Source organism: Kryptolebias marmoratus, linkage group LG7, assembly GCF_001649575.2.
Source record: "Kryptolebias marmoratus isolate JLee-2015 linkage group LG7, ASM164957v2, whole genome shotgun sequence".
NCBI lineage: Eukaryota > Metazoa > Chordata > Actinopteri > Cyprinodontiformes > Rivulidae > Kryptolebias > Kryptolebias marmoratus.
The window spans coordinates 20612498-20639900 of record NC_051436.1 but is presented as its reverse complement, the minus strand read 5'-3'; the positions used below and the strand labels follow the sequence as shown (position 1 = coordinate 20639900).

At 36.5% G+C, this 27403-nt stretch overlaps 2 protein-coding genes across 12 annotated transcripts in view; one reads left to right on the top strand and one right to left on the bottom strand.

Moving 5' to 3' along the window:
* Positions 1-19025, top strand: si:cabz01074946.1. 10 transcript variants are annotated; one of them, XR_001809169.3, is made up of 13 exons: positions 1-126; positions 2931-3001; positions 3080-4955; positions 5325-5396; positions 11961-12088; positions 15270-15479; positions 15566-15676; positions 15839-16105; positions 16913-17014; positions 17380-17396; positions 17781-17813; positions 17890-17926; positions 18009-19025. XR_001809169.3 is itself a non-coding variant. In XM_017437865.3 (13 exons), the coding sequence occupies exons 6-12, from the start codon at positions 12052-12054 to the stop codon at positions 17913-17915; spliced, it is 786 nt and encodes a 261-aa protein (XP_017293354.1). In that variant the 5' UTR covers positions 1-126; positions 2931-3001; positions 3080-4719; positions 4843-4955; positions 5325-5396; positions 11961-12051; the 3' UTR covers positions 17916-17926; positions 18009-19025. The 10 variants fall into 10 exon arrangements, 6 of the variants coding, with proteins under 6 accessions (XP_017293354.1, XP_017293356.1, XP_017293353.1 ...); XR_001809168.3 differs by having other exon boundaries at positions 17377-17396; XM_017437865.3 differs by lacking the exon at positions 17380-17396 and having other exon boundaries at positions 3080-4719; positions 4843-4955.
* A 628-nt stretch (positions 19026-19653) lies between these two features.
* The window catches only part of LOC108248845 (SLAM family member 9), a 14955-nt gene continuing 7205 nt past the window's right edge, over positions 19654-27403 (bottom strand). The window contains exons 2-7 of one of the 2 annotated variants that reach the window (XM_025011011.2): positions 26434-26739; positions 24614-24883; positions 22576-22698; positions 22403-22461; positions 22231-22308; positions 19654-21458 (exon numbers count right to left, since the gene is read on the bottom strand). In XM_025011011.2, the coding sequence (XP_024866779.1) occupies positions 21408-21458; positions 22231-22308; positions 22403-22461; positions 22576-22698; positions 24614-24883; positions 26434-26739 (887 nt within the window). In that variant the 3' untranslated portion in view covers positions 19654-21407. The remainder of the gene's footprint in view (positions 21459-22230; positions 22309-22402; positions 22462-22575; positions 22699-24613; positions 24884-26433; positions 26740-27403) is intronic. The other variant, XM_017437856.3, reaches the window with a different exon arrangement.

Below are 27403 nucleotides of genomic sequence, written 5' to 3'. Positions count from 1 at the left end.
TGGCACAACATTGTAGTAGGATCCTTTAGTGCGTTGCACCACTGTAAACAGCGGCCAGTTGATGGTGAAAAAGACGAGCACGAAGTTACCATCAACGATTATCACGACGAACAATATTGTTACAAGGTAAGACTTCTTGTTGTTGGCTAACTTTATGAATTACAATAGCAGCCTGTCAGAAAAGGCGTTATCGTCAGTTTGAGTTGATTGCATGCTTAGCTAACGCTATTTAACCTTAGCTTAACTCGCAACCTATATTAAATGTTTTAAACTGCAGGGTTGCTGAAGTGTATTCCTCTCCATTGTATGTTGTGTATAGTGCAAAATGAAGAGAAAAAAATTACATTACGTCTTATTTCTACACAAGAAAGACGAATAAGAATGAGGCAGCCTCTGAAACAGAGCCAGATCTTGTGTACGGTGGCTGACAGGTACAAACGCACAGCAAACAGCTAAACACGCTGTAAACAATTGAATGATTCAAACTCCAAAACACAAACACAAAAAACAAATGCAAAGGAAAAAATGCTACAATCACAGGAAATAGACTAAATCAAAAGGGAAAATGTCGCAAATACCAAAAATAGCTTTCATGTATTGAGTAAAGTAAAGTAAAAATTTATGTGTATGGCACATTTCAGCGGCAAGGCATTCAAAGTTCTATACACCATAGATCAATAGAATCATTACAATCATCAAAAAACATCACACAGCAGATCATCAGAACATTAGAATCATCCCACAAAATCATAAAAATCATCGAGCAGATACACTTGATAATCATAAGGAGATGGTCAATATGTAATAAGATATTTTATTTAGAGCAGTATTTCACCTGGATTTGTTTGTGGACTTCTAATCAAAGGCAGAGTTTTTAACCTTGATTTAAAGGAATTTAGTGTTTTTGCTGTTTTGCAGTTTTCCTGGAGTTTGTTCCAGATTGATGGTGCATAGAAACTGAAAGCTGCTTCTCCATGTTTGGTTCTGGTTCTGGTTCTGGGGATACAAAGTAGACTGGAACCAGAAGACCTGAGTGTTCTGGAGGGTTGATACGACGATAATAAGTCTTTAATGTATTGTGGTGCTAGGCCGTTCAGTGATTTATAAACTAATAGAAGTATTTTAAAGTCTATTCTCTGAGCTATAGGGAGCCAGTGTAGGGACTTTAAAACCGGGGTGATGTGCTCTATTTTTCTGGTCTTAGTGAGAACACGAGCAGCAGCATTTTGGATCAGCTGCAGCTGTCTGATTGAATTTTTGGCAGACCTGTGAAGACACTGTTACAGTAATCGAGACGACTAAAAATGAACGTGTGCATAATTTTTTCTAGGTCTTGTTATGACATTAGTCCTTTAATTCTGGAGATGTTCTTCAGGTGGTAGAAAGCTGACTTTGTAACTGTTTTTATGTGTCCCTTAAGGTTCAGGTCTGAGTCCATTACTACACCCAGGTTTCGGGCCTGAAAATATGTACAAATGAATATACATTTTGATCAAATGTTATTTTGAAATATTATGAAGAGTAAATGCCTGTGATAAGTGCACAGATGACAAGACAATAAAACCTTAAAAGAGGCATTTTTCACCACATTATTTTTGCGCTCCACTGCTGCCATTTGGTTGATTATATTGAGAGAATAAAAAGAGCCTATGATCAAGCCCTGATAAAATAGAAGGTCGCGATTTTTTTAACTTCTTAAAACATTAATCTATTTGTTCTGTATGCAAGACCTGACAAGTCTATCTTATTAAAATGTAATAAATAAATGTCAAACATGGATTTCTACATGTACATCACCAGTATTTAGAGGAATGACTTCAAAACTGTCACAAAAACACCACAATAGAGCAGATAATTTTTACATGTATCACCTTCTCACCAATCAAGACCGTATAATCAAAAGATTTATAAAAAACAAGATTTTGGTATGAAGTGGAAAAAAAACCCACTTCCATTACTTCCACCTAAGCATGTTTCTGCATAGCTGTCAAACTTTAAGATTTCTTATGCTCACTTTATTGACTCCTTGGCCAAATATGTTTTTGTGGATTTGAACCTCAGAGTGATTCTTTATCCGACATTTATCAAATGCATTTGGTGTCCCAAAATATGTTTTCACCACTGTATGATCTGATTGTTCTAAAGCAGCTTGAAAAAATAAAACTGCTCATAAAACAGCAGTGGAGGTCTACTTGAGCAGCTACATATTTATCCACTATGTTGACCATGAGTGCAGGGCTTGTGGAGGAATTAAGGCGAATGTAGTGGGTTTCATTGAGCAGGTGAACAGTGGGGTGAAGTAGCCAGTCCACTTCATGGTAAGCCAGAGGGATCTATGCACAGCCAGTACAGTAGATCCAAGTAAAATCTATCACTAATGTAGAAGTAAGGATAATTGGAAATGAGAAAACCCCATTAAGTTTAAAATAGTGGCTTACAAAAGTATTCATACCCCTTGAACTGAACTTAACAACCTTTATTTAACTTAATAGAGTCCACCTGCATGTAATCTAATCTCAGTACAAATACAGCTGCTCTGTGATGGCCTCAGAGGTTGGTTAAGTGAATATTGGGGAGCAAACAGCATCATGAAGTCCAAGGAACACAATAGTTCAAAGTGCTTTATCCCTGACCCAGACAGGTCAGGGATACCACTGACAGTTGGCTGAAGTGGCTGATATGAACAAATCCTGCCAATGGACAGAAACAGCTAGACTGAAACACAGCAGAGAGGAACTAATCAGGGTGGCACAGAAGCAGGCAGAGCAGCGCAATAGTGACCCAGATCTATCACACCAGGCAAGATCCCAGGTGCAGGTTGTGCAAAGAGTCCCCTGAGACAATTCAGCACCAAACACAAGGATGTCAGATGCCCCGGCTACACTTACCATGCTAACTTCCTTTATAAATTCTTATTATTCTCTGTCTAGTTTCCAACCAGTCCCGGCACAAAAAGTGTTATGTTAAACTCATAGAGGACATCCCTGAACTTCTGCAAGTGGTAAGTTTTTTGGTAGAATTATTCTCGGTGAAATACTTCCCAAGTATACAATATACAAATGATTTTAATCATTATCAGGTCTGTACAGAGCAAAGTTCAAGTGAGGTGGCATCATCAGAAGAGGAGTATGTTCCCGATTCCAAAGATGATTCAAACAGCTCGTGGGATGACCGCTCAAAGCCTTTAAAAATCAGTCACAAAGAAGTACAGAGTTGTGAGGTCTCCACCAGCAAGGCTGGTTCCAAAAACAAAAGACACCACCAAGAAAGTTTTGTAGAAGAAGACAGAGAGTCAATTTCTGAAGATGCAGAATCATTATCTGAAGATATGATCAGCACAAGTCAGCTTGAAGTATCAAGAGTAACTGCCAAAGTAGAAAATGCTGATGCCGAAGGCATAATCGGTGATGATGATGATGCTGATGGTAGGGCTGAAAATGTCTCAAACACATCATCCTTGCTCAGAAATAAAACTTATTGCTACATTTGTGGAAAACTACAGACAAAGTTTACGTGTCACTTCAAAATTCATGAGAAAACACGTGCAGATGTTGCTCAAGTTTTAAGTCTTCCCAAGAGGTCCAGACAACGCATGAAAATGCTTATAAAACTTTGCAACAAGGGAAACCACAGTCGTAACTCAGAGGTTTTGGCGAGTGGAGTTGGATCATTAAAACTAAGACGCACATTAAAGAAAAAGTACAATGCAAAAGACTACATTCACTGCATGTACTGCCAGGCATTATACCTCCGACGAGATCTGTGGCGACATGTTCGAAAATGTTCTTCAAAACCAGTAGAAGCCACTTCAGAGATTGGAAGAAAAAAAGTTATGTCTTTGGCCTCTATGAATGAGTCAGCTCTGTGTCAGCAGATATCCCCAGGTGTTTGGAACATGTTAGCTGTTATGAAAGATGATGAGATAACTTCTACTGTGCAAAGTGACTTCTGAATTCTTTAGCTGGCCCAATCATTCTTTAACAAATATGGTATATGATGAAGAAAAGGACTGCCACCGTACTTCAAGCCTTGCTCTAAAGTTAAGTCACTCACTACAGAAAGTCAGTGATATTTTACATTGCAGAGCACTTATGGCATAAGACAGTTTGCTGATAGTCAACCCAGAGTTTCAAAACTCTATTCCACAAAGTGGTCTGAACTCATCTCTCACACCGCTTTAACTACGTTGAATGAACGACACTTTAACAAGCCTTCCACTCTTCCTTTCACAGAAGATGTTCAACGTCTTCACAGACATCTGGAGAAAACTACAGAACAAGCATTGAAGGACTTGGAAGACCATAGTTCACCAAAATCATACAGTGAACTGTGTAAAGCCACCATGGCAAATGTAATACTTTTTAACAGGAGAAGAGGCGGAGAAATTTCAAAGATGATGATGAATGGCTTTCTGTAGAGAGACAAAAGTGCCCTGCATAAGGACATCGCATTTGGACTGACAGAATTTGAACTTCACCTTTGTCGCCACTTCAGTTGTGTTGAATTAAGGGGTAAAAGAGGCTGGAAGGTTGCAGTGTTACTTTCACCAAACATGGTGAATGCGATAACACGTCTAATAGAAAAAAGAAAAGACTGTGGTGTTCTGGCAGAAAACCTGTTCCTGTTTGCCAGACCTCATTGTCTGACTCCCTACAGAGGACAGGACTGTTTGAAGCTTTATGCCAGTGAATGAGGGGCTGAAAACCCTGCACTCCTCAGGTCAACGCAATAACGCAAACATGTTGCAACTTTGTCTCAGATCTTAAACCTCAAGAATCATGAGTTGGACCAAGTTGCTAACTACCTTGGCCACTATATTTGCGTTCATTGTGAATATTACAGACTTCCTGAGGCTACTACCTAGCTGGCCAAGATATCCAAACTGCTGCTTGCCATGGAGAAATGGTCTCTCAGAGGACTTCAAAGTAAAACACTTGATGAGATTGAAATAGAAGGTAATGCCATTGAAAGTTGTTCATGTTAAATATTAGACCCGTATCTATACGGTTTGCGTTCTATATGTGGGCCTCTATAAAGTCGCATGCAAAAACGGCAAAAGGATTTTTGATTTTTGAACATTTCATGGTTTATTCTGTGAAAGTCTGCTTTTGTCCAAACTTGACTGCATGTGCCAAATGAAATTCAGTCCCAAAGAATTAAAATTTCAGTGTAAAAGGCAAATAACCATAAGATATATTATTATTATTATTATTATTATTATGAAACTAAACACATGGCAAGTTAACCAAACTTTCTCTGTAATACTTATACTCATCTTTTGTTATTTCTATGTATGTAATGAAGTATAATATATTTTATTACAGGTTCTGCAGGACTGTTGATGGCTAGCCAACCTGTTGAGGAACCTCCAGGCACGTCTGCGCCATTATCACAAGGTTAGCCCTTATCCTCGGTCTACTAACGTGTCACCTTTTTTTATTCCTTTTAGGCTATGAAATAATGCACAGTGGATTAAGACCTTCACTCAATTCCATTTTTCTTGTCACGATAATGACTTTTTTTGTTAGATACCTGGTTTGCTTGGCTCTCTCTGTGCTCTCATCCTTGTTTTGCAGAAGCTGGTCAACTTTCCACTCACTGCTTGAGTCTTTTTTTAGTGCATAACTCAGCTCCATGCCTTTTCTTATAAGCTGTAGTAGCACTGGGCATATCACACATCCATATGTGTCACCGTGAACTACATGTCTAAACTGTAAATTAGAATTTCATCATTTGGAGAATAAATTCATCATTTATCCATTAGTTGCTTAACGTCATAAAGGAATGTCTTGGACTTCAAAGTATTTAGGAAACCTACCTACAACAAATAAATGCTCATCTGGACCACTGTTATTTTTTTTTTCTTCATTTCAGCACAAAGTAAACACACATATGCTAAGGGGAAAGAACCCAACAGAAAACTAAAAAAGAAAAACAAAGGGCCCAGCAGAAAGAAGAACACAAATAAACATTCTGGTAAATGCTACCACACATACACAAAAGTCACTAAACGCTAAGTTACTTAAGCACAAAAGCACAACAGAAGCATGGTCAAATAAAATTATCCACACCACACAAAGGCAATATGGTGACCATTTTCTTCTTTCTGGAGGATACTGTGAGCCGACATTTTAACTAATATATCACCTGGCTTAATTAGATAAAGTACCACACACATACCATGTAAAACTGTACCTTGTAATAAAAAGATAATTTTCACACTGTCAGTGTTCAGATGCTAGAAATTAGATGTAATTTAGTGATCAGTAATGGGACTAATGTTTATACTACTTTCTCTATGCCTATTTTAATCAGTAATGCATTCATAGTTATATTTTTTCAAACTAGCAAAGCACTAAAAAACTAATAAAAAAAAGCAATGGGAATATATTTTCTAATTTGGTTATTAAGTTAGATTTAGTAAAACCAGGTTTCTGAACCATTCGGCCTTGGCTGATGCTGCACATGTAGAGAAACATCTTTTGGTGGAGTCAGTAAGATGGTTCTGAGTGGGATCTCCTTCACTGGGAAACAAGACTATGAACCAGCATGAGAAGAAGGGACAAGTCTCTTTTGGCTTCGGATGGGTCTTCTGAAGCTGCTGAGGCCTGTTTGTCAAACAAATACAAATTTTAAATTATAAAAATGCCTTTTCTTCAGAATTCAATCATATAACTAACCACACTTACCAAGCAAGTGTTAATGGCATGATAAACTGTTTGGCAGAAATTAATTTTCATCTGTGCAACTGACATGCTCATTTCTGTAGCTTGTCCCACTAATGTATTTTTTTTTTATGAATGCACATTTTAAAAGGGGAATAAACAGGCAATGTGTCAGTACATAACTTATAGCAAAGAAGAATTATTACAACAAATAATATACCAAACCCAAATCTTGTCATTGTTTTAAAAATGTTTTTAAGTGGAGTTGGTTGTCATTATTGATTTATTTTTCTTTTTTCTAGCAACTCTGTAATGTGCTAGAAGAGCAAAAAAGGTTGCTGCGGTTATGAGACATTTTGACGAACACATCAAAAAGGGAAAACTGGCCACAACGATTGAATGCTAGCATTGCAAGAAGGCTGAAGATCCTGCTCTGACTGGTCACTCTATCCAAAACATAAGAGATTTTGTAAGGAATCGGGGTGTAACTTTGAAAATAAAATAAAATCCTGGATAGAATATGGGAATGGGATGAATTGTATGTCAGTGATATCATCAGCACACATGGGATATTAAGGGTTAGACCATAAGTAATCTCTGTGTTCTGATGATATCACTGGTGGACAATTTGAATATTTCATCTTGTGGAGGCAGGAGGAGGGCTGACAGTGTTCGAGTTATAATGGCAAATATAATTGCCACTATTATAAAAAATGCCGGTGGAAACGCTCGCAAAGCAAGCCGAGTAGAGTGGAGCCGGGACCTTTAGAGCCAGTGGAAAAGGGGCATATGTTCCTCAGTTGGCCTGGGAACGCTTTGGGATTACCCTAGAGGAGCTGGCCCAAGTGGCTGGGGAGAGATAAGTCTGTGCCTCCTTGCTTAGGCTGCTGCCCCCGCAACCCGATCCTGGATAAGTGGAAGAAAATGGATGGATGGATGTCAAGAGAAGACATTCAGTTCATAGAATCTGTTAAAAAAACAGTGAAAAAGGTTGAAGGATAATCTACTATTAGCCTCCCTTTAGGAAATGCTATCATCAAGATGCCAAACAACTACAGTTTTGTTGCTTAGAGAGCAAAGCACCTGAAATGGAACTTGTCAAAAATAAGGAACTTCACAGAGAGTACAAGAATTTAATGTCTGATCTAGTGAGTAAAGGCTATGAAGTTAAAATACTGAATAAACAGCCTGCTTCTGAGACTGAGAGCGTTTGGTACATACCTCACCATGGGTTGTATTACCCATAAAAGGGAAAATTTAGAGTAATTTTCAATTGTGCTGCATCGTATCAAGGTATGCCACTAAATACAGAACTGTTGCAAGGCCCAGATTTGACAAATTCCCTTCATCTGGGTCTTGACACATTTCAGACATGATTACATCTCCTTAACATCAGATATAGAGGCCATGTATCACCAAGTTAGGGTGCCATCTGACGATAAGAACCTTCTGCAATTCCTTTGGTGGCCAGATGGGAACCTGAGTAAACCTTTACAAGAATGTAAGATAATTGTGCATATGTTTGGGACTACATCCTCCCCCAACTGTGCCAACTTTGCCCTGAAGAAAACAGCCGAAGATGTGAGAGACAAAATGGCACCAGCTGCAGTGAATACAGTTATGAACAATTTTTATGTTGATGATTGTCTCCTGTCTGTGTCAAATGAAAGCCAAGCCTGTGCCATGATCAGAGATTGGACAGCTATCTGTCAAAGCGGAGGATTTTATCTAACAAAATGGATGAGTAATGTGAAGTAAAACTATAATATAGACACTCCTTACCAGTTAGAATCATGTATTAATGTTCTGTAATTCTACTGATTGTCTTAACCTGAGGATGAGTGCAACTCTGCACTGGCTGGCGAGGTCATGGGAGTTTATGGTGTAGGTGACTGCCTGCGCCAAGCACGAAGATAACGAGGTCTGGAGGAGTCGGCTAATTAGGAACCGAAACCCACTTGAAGAAAACCACCTGCAGAAGATGGAGGAAAACAAGTCCATATACAGGGTTCCGGAAAGATGACCGAAGGAGGATGGGCCAGCTCTTTGTTTAGGTTAAAATGCTATGTTTTAGTGATTTAGCTCAGACATCTTCTGGTGTTCCTGCTGTGAGCGGGTAAGAATGTCTCCCTTAGTACTAAGGCTAATAAATCTTTTAAACTGAAGATACTGCTTCTGACCATTTTTGACTCCTGGTTTCTCTGTGCATTTTCTGGTCCGTCGTGAGGAGAGGTTTTTTAAAGTTTGAGTTTCATTTAGGTAATATTTTGTCTCCTCAACAGTAACAACAGATCTATTCTCATTTCGATTCCTGAAATGGAAAGAGCAAAAGAGGTTAAAGAGTTGGATCTCAGGCATGATGTGTTACCTGAGGAAATGGTCCTAGGAGTTAAATGGTGTGCTGAACAAGATGTATTCAATATCAGGGTAAATATGAGACATTTGTCACAGACAAGGTGTGATCTCCTCCCATTTGTCAGTGCCATTATGACCCCTTGAGTTTCCTGTCAGCTGTCATTCTTCCAGCAAAAGTCATTCTGCAAGATCTGTGTGGCAAAAAATGTTCCTGGGATCAGGACATCCCATCTGAAATGGCACAAAGGACACAAATGTGGTTTTCTGATCTGACAAAGCTTCATGATTTTACAGTGAATAGGTGCTTGAAACCAGCAGGTTTAGGAAAGACACTACTTCGCAGATGCAAGTGAAAAGGGACTGCTCACTCATTACTGGCAAGTCCAAACAAACAATTTCACAATTGGAGTTAACAGCGGCAAAACCCACTAGGAACTATTTTAAGCTTTATTTTAACATAATGTTTAATATACTCTATCACAAAGATATCATCACATTAAATATTGAGCAATGTTAGGTCAGCATAAAATGTGAAAACTCATTTGAAACATTTTATTGACCTTTTTATGCAGAACTTCCTGTTTTGCAGTCTTTTTGTCATGGCTAATTTCAGTTCCTTTTTTGTTCAGTTACTGTTCAGTTATGTTTTTATATTGGCAATAAACTAATGCATAGACTACTATCAACTGTCAAGGAATATATTGTTTAGTTTAGTTTATCTATTGTATTACATTGGTATAATTTTCATTCTTTCTTAACAAATATAAAATATTGTTTTATTTAAAGTTGGTTATTGGCTTGACAATTACTTTCAATGACAAAAACTGAAAAATATTTGGCATTGCACTATTTGAACATCAATGAGCAGTTTATTGTTCTATTTATTATAGAAGCAAAATTCATGTTCCAGATGTACTGTTTTGTTTAAAAAAAATTTCTTGTCAAACCAGGCACCAGTCATACCAAAACCTAGTATTGCAACTGTTTTCAAAATAGTATTTGTTAAATATCAAGACAACATAATTTTACTCAAATAGTATATTACAAAAAGCATGAATATGTGGGTAAGGCATCATTGAGGGACATGGTCAATTCAGTTAATGTATTTACAAATGACATGGGGCAGATTAAGGAGGTAGATTGTTTTGGGGCCATAATCATAGAACTGTTTTGTTAAAAGGCCTAGTGAGAGGAGGCAGAAGACGTTGAAACTGCTTTGCTGGTCAGTTTGTACTTCTGCCAAGTCATTAGAAGTTGTACAAATCACCACAGACTCAACATCTCAGATGTGTTGAACTGGATGCGTCTTGCATAAAATACAAAGAAAGAAACCTAGCTTGCTTATGTTTTTAGGCAAACATATTAAATTTGTCATATTATTTTAGGAGCTTAATGCCTGATTTAAATTGAACAGAATTTTAAAATTTCTTCTATCTTGGTGCTAAAGCCTGAGTGGCCAAGCCTAACCATAAAGAGGATAATAAAATTAATAATAAAACTGGTTCAAAGCTGGTCATTTTCAGTTCAAAAGTGCAGTAGATTAAATCATCTATAGTACAAAGAGAGTTGAGGTAAATACTGAGACCTGTGGCAGACAGCTTATTTTAATACCTGGACAGGATGGGTATGTTGTTAGCAAAGCTGCAAAAGTATGGCTTAGAGGAAATATAAACTACAAATACCATCTGTTACTAACTCTGTAGGAAGACAGTGTAAAGACTGGAGGGGAGTTTATCTGATGTTGTTCATAAAATTAGGAATTGAACAGGTTTTAAATCACTATCAGTATTTTTGATAACACTAGTCACAATTCAAGTGTAGTTGTGGTGATTAAAACCAGTTTGGTCCAAATAAACCTCAGGTACATCACAGTCCAAAATCAATTTATACCTTTTCCTGTGTTGATGGGTTGTGAAAGATTTACACACTAGGTTTTCTGTTCATAATCTACATGACTGATAAATAATTCTTTACACTTAAGACTGAAATTTAAAAGCTTATATATATTTGCAGTTTTTTAAGACTTTGTTTTGCTGTCCTAATTTTTTTCTGAAACTCCTAACACATCTTTCTAAATAATAAAGCAATGTTATTTTAACTTTTACACCATCTGGAGTTTAGCTGAAACAAACATTTTTTTAAAAAATATCTCATTTTTATTAGTCAGCAAATGTGATCTTTGTGTTTTATTTCTGTTTTAAAAAGACATGAAGTGAAACCTTGTAACCATGGGGAAGCACGAGACAATGTGTCATGTTGGGTGGAGAAGGAGGCGAACCCAGACTGCAGACTCATGGCAAAAAAAAAAAGAAATTAATTTATTATAAAGAAAACAAAGGCTGACGTGGCAGCAAAACTAAACATAACCAAAATCCAAGAATGAGACACAATACGAGAGGGACAATCAGACAGCACATGAAGCAACAATGAACCAGCAGTGAGTGGAGGAAATGACCAGGTTTTAAATCGGAGGGTAATTAGGGGAAGTGGGCACAGGTGAGATGATTACAACTAGGATCAGGTGAAGATGGGCATGGCAGGAAAACAAGACACTGACTGAGGAGAAGTGAATGATGACAGAGGTACAGAGACAAGACAAAACATGAAGACAACAAAAGAAACAATAAAACGAATACAAAAACACAAAGAAAACCCAAATCTTGACAGAATGAGAGAAAAAAAAATTTCACTGTTATATAAATATGAACTTTGTAACGCCCCCAGGTTTTTGAAATATATCCTGAAATTCCAAAAATAAAGCAATATTTGAGAAAACTGTACAAAAGAATAAATAAATAAACAATGACACATTAAAAAGTATAATTTAGTTGTATTTATTTGTAGAAGACAGTACATGTGGTAATTAATTGTTTTTCAACTTTATTAAAAACAATGGTGTGGGACAGATTTATGACTTAGGTTTTTTTTTTTTATTGCAAGGTGTTTATCAGTTTGAAGCGTGTTCGTAGAGAAGTGCAGCACAGAGGAACTGACGTTTTCCTGTTCAGCAGTGCTCACCGACTCCAGGACAATGAGACTTCGAATCGTCCTTACTGCTTTGTTTCAAGGTATTTATGATTAACATTTTCTAAAGATGTTTTTTTGACGATACACAGTAGCTTTAATTTACATGTTACACCACGTACAGCAATGAGTCCTAATGGAATTGTAAGTTTATTGGCTTTCTGACAGTTGAAACACGTACTTTCACAAACTTCATAACTTTGGGAGTAAAACGTCTGAATTTGTGTTAAAACTGGATACATACTACATCTGTGTCACAATGTAGTATTGCTAACTTTTCAAAAGGAAGGCAAATTTGGATATAAGGTATTTTAGGTGTAAACATTAAAGCAAATTCAGGAAGTAGTGTTAGTTTGCTCTTCCATATATGTTTATGAGTGTTTTTAGGGAGGGGGAACACCGTCAGCCATTTTGCGTTTCTGTGGTTGATAATATGTTTCCTTTTAGTCAGTTCTAGTAAGTAGGGGAGTTCTTTTACCTGCTCCCTTCTTCAGATGTTGCCACAGTGAGCAAACTAGCAATCGTTTTACGTCAGATGCCTTTCCTGGCAACCTGGGCACGAACCTGCAACCACAGGACTACAAGACTGCGGCAATGACTACTGCAGCCTCCAGTCACTTCTAGTACAGACAGGAATGTAATCATAAATGTTAAATATACTATTAGAATTAAATTTTATGCAGCAGTGTAGTCATAATTATTGCAAAAGACAAAGACAATATAGTATTTGCCTGTGTTTGTGTGTGTGTGTTGAGGTGAGTGTGTGTGTGCGCTCCTAAAATACTGTATCTCATGAACCATTGGACAAATTTTATTGGAACTTGTAGAATGTAACCATTGGATGTACCTCTACAATTAATTAACAATTTAAAGATGGATGTAACAACCATCTTACCTTAAAAAGAACAAACATGGCTATAACTCAGACAGTTTGACAGATGTTAAGCTAAAATTTGGTGTAGTAGTAGCTGAAACAGATCTCCAAAACATATTCCGAGTGCAATGTGCAAGATCATTGTTTAAGTTTTTGTTATTAACTATTTAGTCAACTTTGAATGAACTTTGGATTTTACTGAGACCTTCAGGAAATAATAATTAGATGTACATCTAAAACTTATTACCTTTTGAAGCCAACCCAATTCAAAATGGCCGTCACAGCCAACTAACCTTAAAAACACAATGTTGTTATTCTTTCATTTGCTCCCTTCTGCATGGGTTGCCATAGAAATCAACCTTGCATGAAAAATTTGCCAATTGCTTTGCTTTTCTTGACACAACCTGGACTCAAATCTGCAGCTATGGATTAGACAACTTCAGCACTGACCACCGAGCCTTTTAGTCAGTTTCAAATATCGTGCTAAGATTTGGTATGGTGTAGCTGAAAGTCATTTACAACACCTACTCCAAGTGCTACTCATTGCCCAAGATATTTGTTTAATATTTTAGCATTAAATTTTGGAGTCAGTCGTGTTTGTAAGCTAAATATTTTATGAATCACTGGGCAGATTCTAATAAAACCTTCAAAACTCATTGGCTGTACATCAATCCAGTTTGAGATGGGTACCACAGCTAATTAACATTAGCCAACACAAAAGTGACTATAACTCAGTCAGTTTTACAAATATTGAGGTAAAATTTGATATGGCAGTAGCTGAGAGTTATTCACAACACATACTCTTACTGTAAGATCTCACAGTATTGTATGAGCTTGTGCATAATGTTATTTTTAAGGTTTGACCAAAATGTCTACAATCTTAATCTGAGTCACTCACTAAAGTGACTCAGATTAAAATGTTAACTTATGTCAAATGTATATTGTGTAAATAAACATTTGTAAATGTTTATGTATGACTTACCAGAGTCAGTTGTATTAACAGTGAGTGTTTGGTCCAACTCAAGGGCCAGACCAACCTGAGTCTGCAGAGATTTTTACCTGACTCAGAGACCAGACTCACCTGAGTCTGCAGTGTTTCTAGGGATTCAGCAATTTGTTTTTTATCAGCGAGTCTGCTTACTCATGGACTTAGCTGCAGTCTGACAGAGCTCATGTTGGATCTGGGTTAAGTGAGACCTCGGACTTGTGATTTTTGAATTAATGAGCGTGAGTTAGGAACTGATCAGCTGTAGTCATGCAGGACATTCAGTGTAAAACAATTGTCAAATCTTTTATGTGAGTTTGCTTGCTGTGGCGACACCTGCAGAACGTAGTAGCCTAAATGGCATTTAATTTTTATTTTTTAGTGTTTAAAATGTATTTATACAAAAGTATCTCTATAAAAATTATTTCAGAAAAAAAGTGATTTTTATTTTATTTATTTTTTACATTTTTGTGCAACATGAATCACTCAGATTATTTGATAGAGCAGATCACCAGGCTCTATTCAGACTTTGTTGAGCTACTATGGTGACACACTGGAAGGTAAAGCTTATCTCATCCAAAACAGATGGGTTTTGAAACACTTCCAGTAAAACAGAAACCAGACATGATTATGTTGTTTTCACAATAGCAGTTTTATTTCATAAAAATGGAAAGATTTCACTGAAACTGCTCTACTTTCAGTGTCTAGTAACAATATGGTGGCTGCAGACTCTGGTGAGTTTAGAGCTCTAGTTTTGTTGGATCTTACATCTGTCTTTGATGCTGTTGATCAGAATTTCTACTTTGGTCGGAATCTAAGGTAAAACTTTAGTAAATGTCTGAAATGTTTAGGCCCTACACATCAACTTGGACCCTCAGGTCATCTAACCAGAGATCACTAAATGTCCCTCTGTCCTGAATTCAATACCTTTGGGTTTCTTGTTTCAAGTAGTTACACCTTACTATGGAATGAGCTTTTTATATTTTTATTTGTAATTTGAGTGTTCATTTTTTTAAAAAGCAACTGAACCTTTTTTTTTGCAAGCCTTTAGTTTTTTGAATTTATGTTTACTTGATTGTCATTTTAATCTGTGAAACTATGAAAAGTGCCATTTAAATAAACTTTACCTACTTCACAAAGACCAAAAAACTGTAATATTAGTGAAGTCAGATGTATAGGTTCTAGGTTTGGCAGAAAGAGTATACTTAAAACATTTTGGTCTTTGAAAGAATTACTTGGGTGTTTGTGTTAAAAAAAGTTGTTATATGTGTTTTAGGATATTTGATTCCTTTGTTTTACTGTGTTAAATCTTAAATCATGTCATAATCATCTGTGATACTAATTCTGTGTAAAATTGTTTCTTCAGTGGTGATGAGTAAACCACCTGATGAAGTCTCGGGGTACACTGGTGGTAATGTTACCCTGCCGTCTGGAGCCGACCCATCATGGACTCTCTCCAGAATCGATTGGTCAATATTCTCCAACAACACCTTGATCGCCACCTATAGAAGTCAGACTACAAATGTTAATCGTGTTCACACATACCTAAACAGACTAACTCTTAACCAAACCTCAGGTAAAAATAAAACTTGTTACCTGATGTACAATGTCATTTCTTCCTCACTCTTAGCAACAATTTTTACAGCACTTTTGTTTTTTCAGGGGACTTGACAATCCATAATCTGAAACCAGGAGATGCTATGGACTATACTGTAAACCTCCTCAACACAGACAATGAAAACAAAGAGAAGAAGATTGGATTGAAGGTGAAACGTAAGTGTCTAAACATGTCTTATTGAAAATCACATTTAATGACTTTTCAACATTCGAACATGCAGTATTGCATAATTCTATCACTGAATGCAATCTTTTTTTTCTTCTGAATTATTACCCTTTCAAGTTGAATAATAATGATTTCTACTTTTATCTTTACAGAACACCTTCAGCAACCAACCATAAAGGAGATTCAGAACACAGCCACAGGAAATGGCTGTTTTATGTTACTCAGTTGTTCTTCTCTAGATGATGACGTTGACTTCTCCTGGAAAGTGACACCTCATTATTTGTATAGCTGGAACAATACTAAGGGTGGTCCTTCACAACTTTTAGCATATTTCAACACACAAGCTTCTGTCAAATTCACCTGCACCTCCAGCAGGCAAATGGAGAACAGATCAAAAGTTTTCCATTCAAAGTGTATCGGTAAGGTTTTATCTGTTGTTGGTAACTTAGTTAAATAAAGTTTGGATTATGTAGAGTGCTAAGACAGCGTTAGCTGAGAGTGGGTCAAACTAACTCAAGGTATAAAGATGTATTAAAGGATTCACCTGCTTACCTTCTTTCCAGACCAGCAATGGGATCACAAGCTTTAAACTTGCCATTGAATAGAACTGACACAATAATTTAATTCAGTTTATGCACAAAGCACCAATTCACAGAAAAAGGCATCCCGTCCCAGTTTACAGTGAGTTGGCAATCATTGTTTTGTGGCCTTACACCAAAGAATAAAAAAATAAATTAAAAATGAAAGGTTGCAATGCACTGTTGCTCAGGGGATAGATCGGTTGTCTTTCAGTTGGAGGGTTGCTGGTTTGATCCCCTAGTTCCTCACTTATTGTGAAGAAATATTATTTGGCAAGATATGAAACCCCATGGCGTAGAGTTGTTTCATTTCTGTGAATTAGTTTGGATGACAGCATTTGCCAACTAATTGTTCCTTCAGTCAAAATTTAAATGATCATAACACAAAAAAGACTTTGAAGACCTCACAAGTAAAGAACAGGAGCATAAGGTTAAACCTTACAGTAAATACTATAACCTAGCTTTTCAGCGACTTCTCTGCATTTGTGCACTTCAAGAGTTTTGATTAAACTGATACAACCCAGTTGACACAGAAGCAGCTTACTCCAGCTTTAGAGAATAAACTGGCTTGTAGTTCAGGATAGTAAAACATACTGTAGAAAACCATTAACATTTAACTGGTCTGATGTTTTTCTCTCTTCTGTTCAGTTGCAGGTGAAACACCTGGGCCCAGACACAGATGTGGTGTTGGTATTTCCTGTATAGTTGTAGGAGTATTTTCCCTAATGGTTCTGATTTACTGTTTAAGAGGTGAGAGACAAAAACAGTCACAGTCCTAAAATGAATGGCAGCCTTAATTATTGTGACCAACATGTTTTATTACCAGACGCAAATCTTAATCAGTCTTAATGTATGTTTGCATGATCTGATGAATGCATGAGGTGTGCAAGTTCTTGCTCTGTAAATGTCAGTGTTTGAGTTAAAAAGGCGCTTATATATTCATGCATCTAGTTCCAGATCTTTACTCACCATCAGTGCTATAACAGAAATAAGGATTTGTTTAACCAAAAACAGCACTTCTTTCAATTAGATTTAGGATGAGATCCTTTGTGTTGAAAAAACAAAACATAAATATTCTTCTTTTTTTTTTTTACACATTGCTTTATCTTAAGAAGACTTTGGATTAAAACTGGTAAGAGAACTTTAATGTGCAGTTCTCATGTTCTTTCTGCATTTGGGTGGGTTCTCACAGGAAACTGAGTAGCTGTTGGATTGTGTTTTACCCTATTTGACATTCTCATGCAACACTTTCTGTATTTCTGGGTGCTGGCTAGTGGCAGAAGGGAAGAACTTAACTTTTCGCTCCACCTTTTATTTATTCTGCATGAGACAACACGAGAATCAATGCTATATCTTTTTCACATCACAGTTTGCAAGAGCTTCTGTTAATAATTAAATGTAAAGTGATGTAAGATGCTTTGTTCTTGGTTACTCAGTTTACTGAAGGTTTATTTATGTTTTATTCATTACCAGAATTGATTTTTTATGCTAATTGCTGACATTTTGCTTCTTTTAGGACATTTCGTAGCTCTAGGGTGTTATCTTAGAGGTACGTAACCCATTTAGCCATACTGAAACATAAATGCTTAGTGTTTCACAAACTTATAATCGCCTCTATTTTCCAGAAAAACTGTGTCCATCAAGAGACTGAGTTGTCAAAAGGTAAGCTTTTCTTTCAGTTGTCTCTGGTTTCGACACAACTCTGGTAACAGAGCACCTAATTTTCTCTCTCTTTTTTTTAAAGGAAAATTCTGTTCTCAACCCTTTTCTCAACCTCATCTTTTATGGTCTCTAAAGGTGATAGAGACAAAATATTTGAATGAAAGTTTAGCCAGAAGAAGTGGCAGGAATATAAACAATTTACTGTAAAACTAAAATATTCTACGCTATTAAAACAAAGTTAGTTAAACATTTTGCAGCAGGTCAATGTCAATAAATCAATGGCATCAATGATAGAAATTCTGCATGTTTGTCCAGATGCCATGTAAATATGTTAGCATTTCATTTTTTTAATTGAATGTCTTTTGAGAAATTTTATGAAGCAGCACAATTATGTAGAATAATTCATTAAGACTTTGATATTAAGTCTAATTTAACAAGTTTGGCTATACCCAAAAACAGATTAGACAGCAGATGGTAGAAATGCTGAACAGATTTTATCAGAGGACCTTGACTATTTTTCTAAAAATGAGCAAAAGTTAAAATATTTGCATGACAAAGAGAAAGCGACACCTCAGCAAACAGAAGACAGGTGGGCAAATGTGACCTGAGACCACAAACCCTTCATGACGTCAGAGTGACTGCGCTGCAGAAGGATGAAGAACAGCTAAAGATGAGAGAGATGAGAAGCACTGTTATAACTTCTATACTTTATTGTTGTTGTTATTCGTCTGCTGATTTATGGATGGCAATTCAAGGAAAAGTATCAAACAGCTTGAAGCCACATATAGTTCATTTTTTTACAAAAATTTGTTTTTTTTTTACCCATTATTATTATTTTATGGAGATACAAGGTTTTTGTCTGACGGTGACAATATCCACGTCTGAATAAATGAGGCTTTGTGTAACGAAGTGTTACTGACAACTTTAAGCACAAAGATCTTGTTGAAGCTTTATTTTAATTTTCTTGTAGATTTTACCAAATGTGTAGAAAATAAAGTATTTTGTAAAAAAATATTTTTAAATTGTAACAGTGTGTGGAAAACTTTATGTTATTATATAAAGAATATATTACTGTAATAAACTTGCATCATTTTACTGATTCTTTTTTTGATGATAAGAGAGTGAAAATCCGACTGAAAATGTATTTAAATGTTGTGAGGCACAAGAAGAGTTGATTTTATTTTATTGTCTGACATTGCTTTAAACCAGGGGTCTCCAACCTTGGTCCTCGAGGGCCACCATCCTACATGTTTTCCTTGTTTCCCTGCTCCAACACACCTGATTCAGTGGCTTAATTACCTCTTCATGTTCTGCAGAAGCCTGTGAATCACCCATTGATTCAGATCAGGTGTTGGAGCAGAGAAACAACTAAAACATGCAGGATGGTGGCCCTCGAGGACCAGGATTGGCCACCCCTGCTTTAAACTTTGTAACCAAAAGGTTTTTAGTGATAACAACTACCAGAAAAGTGCGATGGCCTATTGAAAAGTATAAATAAAACAATTTTAATTAAAAAACAAATAAAAAAACTTGTGCATGTGCAGAAGTTGTGCTGTTGTAATGAAAACACATTGGGAAACACTTTGTGAAACTTAAGGATGTTAAAAGATGTTCAAAATGTAAACAGAATTCACTGAGGAGAAGAAAACATCTAAAAGCAGCATCTAAAACTGACAGCAAATTAGTTGGACAACAATAAAGTAAAGATCAACAAATTAGCCATAATATTTAAATTTGCATGAAGTTATAAAATATTTATTTATATAATCTACACATTTACAATATTTACAACAATGTTATACATTTTCAAAAAGCCCTTAAACATTTTTATTATAGTAGAAATAAAGTGCCAAAACCCTTGGAAAGTAAAATTGAAAACCTCCAATCACAAACTTGAGTTTTGTTTTTTTTGGCAAAAGCCTACAGATGTAAATACTTTAACTTGTACATATCACAAAACTCCTAGTTGTTTATTAGAAACATAACACAAAAAGGAAGGTAATATGTGGGTTTTTTTATTCTTTCCTTGTCGTAACATTACTTCTTGGCAATAAATCTTATACCACAGGAAAGCCTGTTTATTTATCTTTAAATGGAGCCACATATGTCAGGAAAATGCATTTGTGAGTTGAGCAGCAGAGTTTAGTATATGGGTTTCACTCAAGCAAAACTTGCCAAGTCTTCTCTGCCAGTGCCAAACAGCTTCTGCTTCTTCTCTTGATGTTTATTAGTGGTTGGTTCACCCATTTGAGGTGCATTACCGCCCCCAACTGGATTGGAGTGTGATTGAAGAGATTAGGCACAAACAGGTTCTGCTCTTGCCTTTTGTTCTGAGCTCCTGGTACCCCAGGTCCTGACAATCAGAGCCTGATTGGTGCTTGATTTGTCAGCACCTGTGAGCAACTAGTTGCAGTCTCATTTCTCCACAGTCTGGGATCAGACTATATCCTGAAAGATGATTACGCTCCCCTAAACACAGTGTTTATCAGAGAATATCTCCAGAATATTGGAGTGGAGAGGATGGAGTGGTTTGTCGCTCTGACCTCAACTCCATTGAACATCTGTGGGATCAGCTTACGTGTGCTGTTCGTTCTGGAGTGAGCAACACAACCACATTGTATGACTTGCAGCAAATGCTACAACATAGGGACATGGCAGGGAATCAAACCTGCAACTTTCCGAGCCCAAGATGGCTGCCCTTCCACTGTGACACCCACTTCTGTTGCTGTGTATAGCTCTTCCACATACTACTGAGGTCCCTGTACTCAATCTTCTGCTCAATTCACAAATGCATTTTCCTAACAAATGTGGCATCATTTATGGGTACATAAACAGGCTTTCCAACAGTATGAGGTTTATTGCCAAGTATTGTTACAACAAAGAAATGATCAACAAGACACAAGTTTCCTCATTTTTGTGCTGAGTTAGGTATGCAGATTCTTTTTGTTTCGGTTCTCTTAAAAAAATACTGAATAGATTATTTGGCAAATAGGATTTTTATATAGAACCTAACTTCCAAATGAGGTAATATCAGATGAGTTTTTTGCTGATTTGCAAACAGTTCAGGGAACGATATTCAATCAATTTCATCCCATGATGCCGTTAACAGTCAGAAAATAAATGTTGCTTTGGTTTAAATAATATACTATACATGATTTACATGGTAAAAAGAAAAACAAAACAAACCTTTAGAATATTTGTATGAATAAAACCAGGACAAACTTCTCTAAGTCACTGCTATTCTTTGACATTACATGTTCCGTTGAAACAAGCACCTAAATGCATATCTATCAGAATTTGTATGTAACGTTTATGTTTCTGAAGCAAAACAGCCTCATAATAGCTGTTTTTGCCTGGCTTCACCATAAGTCTTGCACTTTTTCTCCATCATATCTGACAGATGGTTCCTTGAGCTGTGCCTTGAAAAAAAAAAAACCTTCCAGCTTCACAGCATGTAGGAAACCTCCTGCTATGATGACACTCATGCTGTCCTCATACGATCAAACTGGATCTTGTCGTACACTGTCTGAGGCTGGTGGTGGCAAAAAAGAAACATTAGTGCTGCAACAAGACACAAGATTGTGTAGACACAGGTAACAAAAAACACTCAGGTTGAACAAAAAACTGAAAACATAAACATCTTATATCAGCGTCCCTTTTATACTAAACCTTAGTTACATCCTAGAAGTGATTCTACTCCTGAACCCGTTTGCTAACGTTATCCTACAGGATATTTGCTGAAGCATTATTCAGACTGCAACAAAAACGATGCAGAACTGAAGTCCTTACAGCTATTTGCTTATCATAAGAGACGAACTTCTACACTTAAATGAATTAAAAAACAGAGTTTTAAGAAGCCAAAAGTATTCATAAAAAATGTTTTGTTTTTCAACGTTGCCAAATGAGGACAATCCTGACAGGAATTCAGGAGTTTGGAAAATTATGAGGAGCTCATGGGCAAATATTTTTTACTAATATAAAAAGTATATCAATGACACATAGCCATTTTTATATATAAAAACCTGGATATTTTTGCTCCGACAGATTCATTTTTTGTGACGTGACAGGCTTACCAAACTTATTGTGCATTGTCTCATACCAAACAGTAGTGTAGTTTGATAAGACTTTAAACTGTAAAGTATAAAATATCTATGAATAGTTGTATAATTTGTATGATGGAGGAAAAGGTTTACTGAAACCACATTCTTTAACAATTATAATATTCCAAAAATTGCACTTAATACTAACATTTCAAACAAACTCCAGCTGTCCTTCTTGTTCTAGAAAATATAGATTTCACTTACGCCCTGAGGAACTGCAGTTTGTGTTCTGTCTTCTATCGTGTCATACAAGGAGCATGGCTTCGATGTCGCTGAAGGACCCTGGAGGTGTTCAAGTAGCAACAAGAAAGAACAAACTATAAAACTCATCAGGGCAGAAAATTATTTTCAAGACGAGGTGTAAAAATTTATTTACCTCTTCAACTGTAAAGTCTGAGATATCCGCATAAACTGTGAGTTCATTTGAATCACTGCCTGATGGCAAAAACACAAAATAATAGTGTTGGAAAAAAAAAATGCATCACACATTGGTAAAAAGCCACGATGATCTTATGAGAGGAAAATGGCAAATATTCCAAAGTTTCTTACCTGACCGCCTTTGTTTGCAGAGACAGAAACAAACTGTTGCAATAATTATGAGAAGAATCAGAAAACCTCCAGCTGCAGCAAGGATCCACAGAAGCTGGTTTTCTGCATTCAAGATTAATACATCTGTCAAAAAAATAATGCTTAAATAAAAACAAATAAAGCATAATATAAAAAATAAAAAAACTCTGCAGATCACAGGCTGTTTAAGACTCAAGTCAGCTGTGTAGAAAAAGTTACATAATTTCTATCATCTACATCATCATCATTATCATCATCATCATCATCATCATCATCATCATCATCATCACAGTGATCTATTTCTCCCCTGTGCAGCAAATCACTATTTTGTTTATCAGACTGACAAAAATTGAGACAGATGTTTTATATATTTTTTTTATTCAGACCCTCCAGGATTTTGCGATGTTGCGATCGCAACTATTAACGCAAAATCAAGCAAACCCCGCAAAATCGCAACTTTTTGCAACTTTGCCCAAAACACCGCAACTTTCCCGCAACTTTAACCCAATATTTATGGTTGAATACAAAATAACCCCAAATAACTCACGAAGAAGAGATATGACGTCACTTCCTGTTAACATCAGAATGCCGAGAGCGTGCAGGAGCAGCGACCGAAGCGTAAATGTGCGCTAATGCTTCACATTTGCCCACAAAGATTTCAGCAAAACATTGCAGTGAAGTTCGTTTTAAGTTGGATATTGGATATTTGCACTCCGCGGAGTTAGCGGCGTCTAGCTCACGGCTGACCCGAAACAGGAACGCTACACTTAGGGATGGCTGGCCGACATTGGCGTTCCTGTTTCGGGTCAGCCGTGAGCTAGACGCCGCTAACTCCGCGGAGTGCGAATATCCAACATCTACCTTAAAACTAACTTCACTGCGGTCGCAAACCAGTTTCCTCCCCAGCTGCAGGAGAGTGGGGGAGAAGCTGTTTTGCACGTCCTGCAGTGTAATTATCGAACATAAACGCATCGACAAACACTTTGTGTCTGCAAAACATGTGAGGAGAGCTGCAGACCAGGGACAATCCAGAAATGGTCATGAATGTCAGTTTAGAAGCTATCAAAGTTGTCAAATAAAGCACCTTTTGATAATGTCAATGTTTGTTGGTAATTTTCTTATAAAACTAGTAAGTATTTTTGGTTTATATATTAAAAGTTATGTTTTATAATTGATTTTAGTAAAAAAAAAAAAAATCGCAACTTTTAGGAAAATGCCCCGCGAAATCAGGCATTTTAGTCGGCAACAATCACAAAAAATGCCTGCAAAATCCTGGAGGGACTGTTTATTGGTAAGAACTCTGTTTTAACATGCAGTTTGTTCCATTTAGTCACTGAACTATGTAGAGTTTTTTTTGTTGATTTCTTGCTGATTTATCATCAAAACAAATATGTATCCGTAAGAAAGTTTGAGGCCCCACCTTTTTTAACTGCCCCGTTACATCACTATTTCTCAAAAGCTTCATATGTTAGGTTCACAAAGATGCACCAAAAAGAGTTTTCAAAAATCTCTATTTTTGCCACAAAAGATTTAGTGTAGATTAGAACTAAATATTCATCTCCCTTTGCACCTCCTAAAGTAATGTAAATTAGGTCTCAGTTTCAACTAATTGGAATTCCAATGGAAATAGTATTACATATATTTTAAAAGCAAGACATTATATCATATTTGTTTACCATTTATCCTTCTAGTGGAAAACCACACAGAACTTTAGGAAAAGTTATAATTCTAGTAATTAAACTTACAGAAATGTGTTTGTCTAGTTTTAACTTAACTCTGGGAATCGTGATGTAAATTATTTTAGGTGAAATCAAATTTATTTGTCTGTACCTTCTTCTCTTCCACATGATTAAAAACTAAGATCCACATGCAGAGTTCTCCAAATAATGACAGGACCATGAATTAGATGACTGTGGATTAGTGGGTGTTGATATTCTGTTTATCTGTGCACCTAAATGTTTTAATTAAGGTTTTGAACTGTGCTTGCTGTTATCTTCAGATATCACTTTTATAAACAAACCTTTATCAGACGCTGGTTTACACGTCACTGTTTTAAACGCTGACATCTCACTGACAGGATTAGAGACCCTGCAGGTGAATGTGGTGGCTCCATCCTCTGGTCTGATGGTGTACTGCAGGCTGCTGACTCTATGGGTTTGGTTCCCAACAGTCACGCTGTAGCTGACATTGATGTCAGAAGTTAGATTGCAGTCCAGTAAAACTGTACAGGATCCATTTACAGTAGAGTGAAGGACTTTAGAGGTCAGGATGGGCTTTGTTGTTACGGCCTCTAATGTAAAGGAAGAGAGAGGAGAACATGACTGATAAACTCCAGTGTTACAGAGATATTTAGTCTGAGTATTTATGGCACTTGTGTGTGTGTACAGAACTAGAACAGTAAAACAGATTATTTGCAGAGGTAAACCGAAATACACTCACTTTTCTTACTCAAATATAAATACCTTATGTGTTTATTATTGTTTGCTTGTGAACAAAGGCTGCTCGTACTCATTAAAAAAATAACTTTACGTCTGATTACTTTTAATCAATTGCAATTACTTTTTGTACCTCAACAAAATAAAATGCCTTTGTATTCATTCAAGACTCAACATTTTAATAAACTGAACTTAAAGACAGCAGACACTGTAACATTAAAATGATTAAGGTAAAAGTTACAGATGCCCTGGGACAGTTAAAATACAAAGTAACCTAGTGTGAACAAAATGGCCCCATCTGCCTTCAGTGAACTAAACCTTGACACAAAAGATGTTTTCAGACAGAGTAACTGACTTAAATGCTTATTTGTGAAGCAGCTGGGATGTCAGGGTTTTACATTTATTGCTGAAATTGCAGACTTACGCCAATATGTAAAACCAAACACAGTGAAGACAAAATAAATAAATGTTCCTTGGGCCACTCATCTATAAAAAAAACTGTTTTATAAAGTCCATTTTTTCCTTTGCACATTTAGATAATGCTGATGTGACATAACTTTTTCTCTGCTGTCTTTCTGATAATGACAACAACAGAACGCTGGTCTCACTCTCGTGTCCTCTGAGCTGCACTTGAGTTTTTGGCTGACTTGCTAACTTTGACATACATAGATATATATAAATGTAGCATTTATTGCTGTTACTGTAGACTATACAGTACATTTACTGCTAGAGGTTCAGCCTTTTACAGCTAATTGTTCCTGCCTCACTTGTCCTGCTCACCACAGTAACTTGTAACAGTAGTAAATGTACACTTCACTGCATTGCACCAATGCATCTAGTAAACATCTGAGCTGGATCCAGATTGCTTTGCCAATTAGTCCAGTCTGGACTTTGAGAATCACTAGACTAGAGTCAAACATTTCGTATGATTTACTATATAAGGAAGTTATAGCAGGTTCTTATTATTAGCTTTTAACAAGCCTTTTAGCAATTTTACATCAGGAAATGTAACTGGGCTGCTGTGGATAGAAGGGACCTGGGTTCATGGTCACATTTTAGAGATTTCAAATGTTTCCTTTTAAAAGTCTAAGCAAGTTCTAGGTTTGCAAATTAGCATTGGCTGGAACACCTATGAAAAAAGTCATTGTAGCATCATTTTTATGTGTACCATTGTTTATTTTTTGCTGTGCTTAATTCAGATAAAATACATAAAATGAATTAAATTTAGTCACATCAGCAACATTAGCTTTGGAGTCAGACAGAAGCAGAATTCAACATAAAGCAACAGAGTTGATCCCTTGTTGGGTTTCCTCCCCTCCAAGTTTTGTAAAATCTGTTCTACAAGTGCTGCAAATAAATTAATGAGTTGTTTAGACAGTAATTGTGAGTTTTAGTTCATTCTTACCATAAACTTTCAGAGTGATGATGATTGCTGGTCTTTGTTTGTCCCTGAGTTCTGAGATAAAAATGAAATCACCAGAATCTTGAATCTTCAGATTTCTCAGAGTTAAACTGAAGTTGTTTTTGTTGAACTCTAATCTGTCCTGAAATGGATTGTTTTTAGGAACACCTGTCTCTTTGTATGCAACCACAGTGCTTCCATATTTCCAGTGTACATCTGTGATCCCTTCAGGTGATACATTTGGTGAAAGCTCCACAGAGTCTCCAACCTTTTTATTAATGACACGATTTCCACCAGAAGCCTCCACACCTGAAACACACAACAAACAGATTCCAATATTTTAGGAAGGTTCATTGCTAAGATTGGGTTAAATTCCCCCTCCACTAAAAAACTAGTTTTTAACCTTGTTAACACATCTGAAAGTTGTTTTCCAATAACATGTATTGTGAGTACAATCAGCCATCAGGGGTATGATGAAGGACTTCTGCTGAAAACCAACAACAGTTTCAAAAGTCACGATTAGACAGCTCAGATGAAGCATTTCGAAGATTAGAGGAACTGATCCTTACTGCCAGTTATATTTTGGGGTTTAAAAGCAAATTTGCACAAGATGGCATGAAAAAGCTGTTAAGCCATTAATTGAAGGTGAAAGAAATTACACAAAGAAGCTACTTGGTAAATTTACTATTGCTGTAAAGAAAGCAGATCTGACACATTCTATTTATGGCTGTAATATCATGAACTCAGATTCAGTAAGTCTTCATGACTGATCCAAAGATGTTAAACTAACACTTGGATTCAGTTTCAATTTATTATTCAGAGGAAAGAAAGAACATTGTCATTCCTTACGTTGCTGGAGTATCCGAGAAACTCAGAAGGATTTTCTCCAAACACAACATCCCAGTACATTTCAAACCCAACAAGACTCTCAGACAGAGGCTGGTCCACCCTAAGGACAAAACACCCAAACCAA

Bases quoted from the DNA above. Each gene is read 5' to 3' on its own strand.
- si:cabz01074946.1 (XM_017437868.3), top strand. From the start codon at position 12,052: ATGAGACTTCGAATCGTCCTTACTGCTTTGTTTCAAG. The intron at 15,677-15,838 runs GTAAGTGTCTAA...TTATCTTTACAG, and splicing joins GATTGGATTGAAGGTGAAAC to AACACCTTCAGCAACCAACC. The intron at 17,015-17,780 runs GTGAGAGACAAA...TGCTTCTTTTAG, and splicing joins TCTGATTTACTGTTTAAGAG to GACATTTCGTAGCTCTAGGG.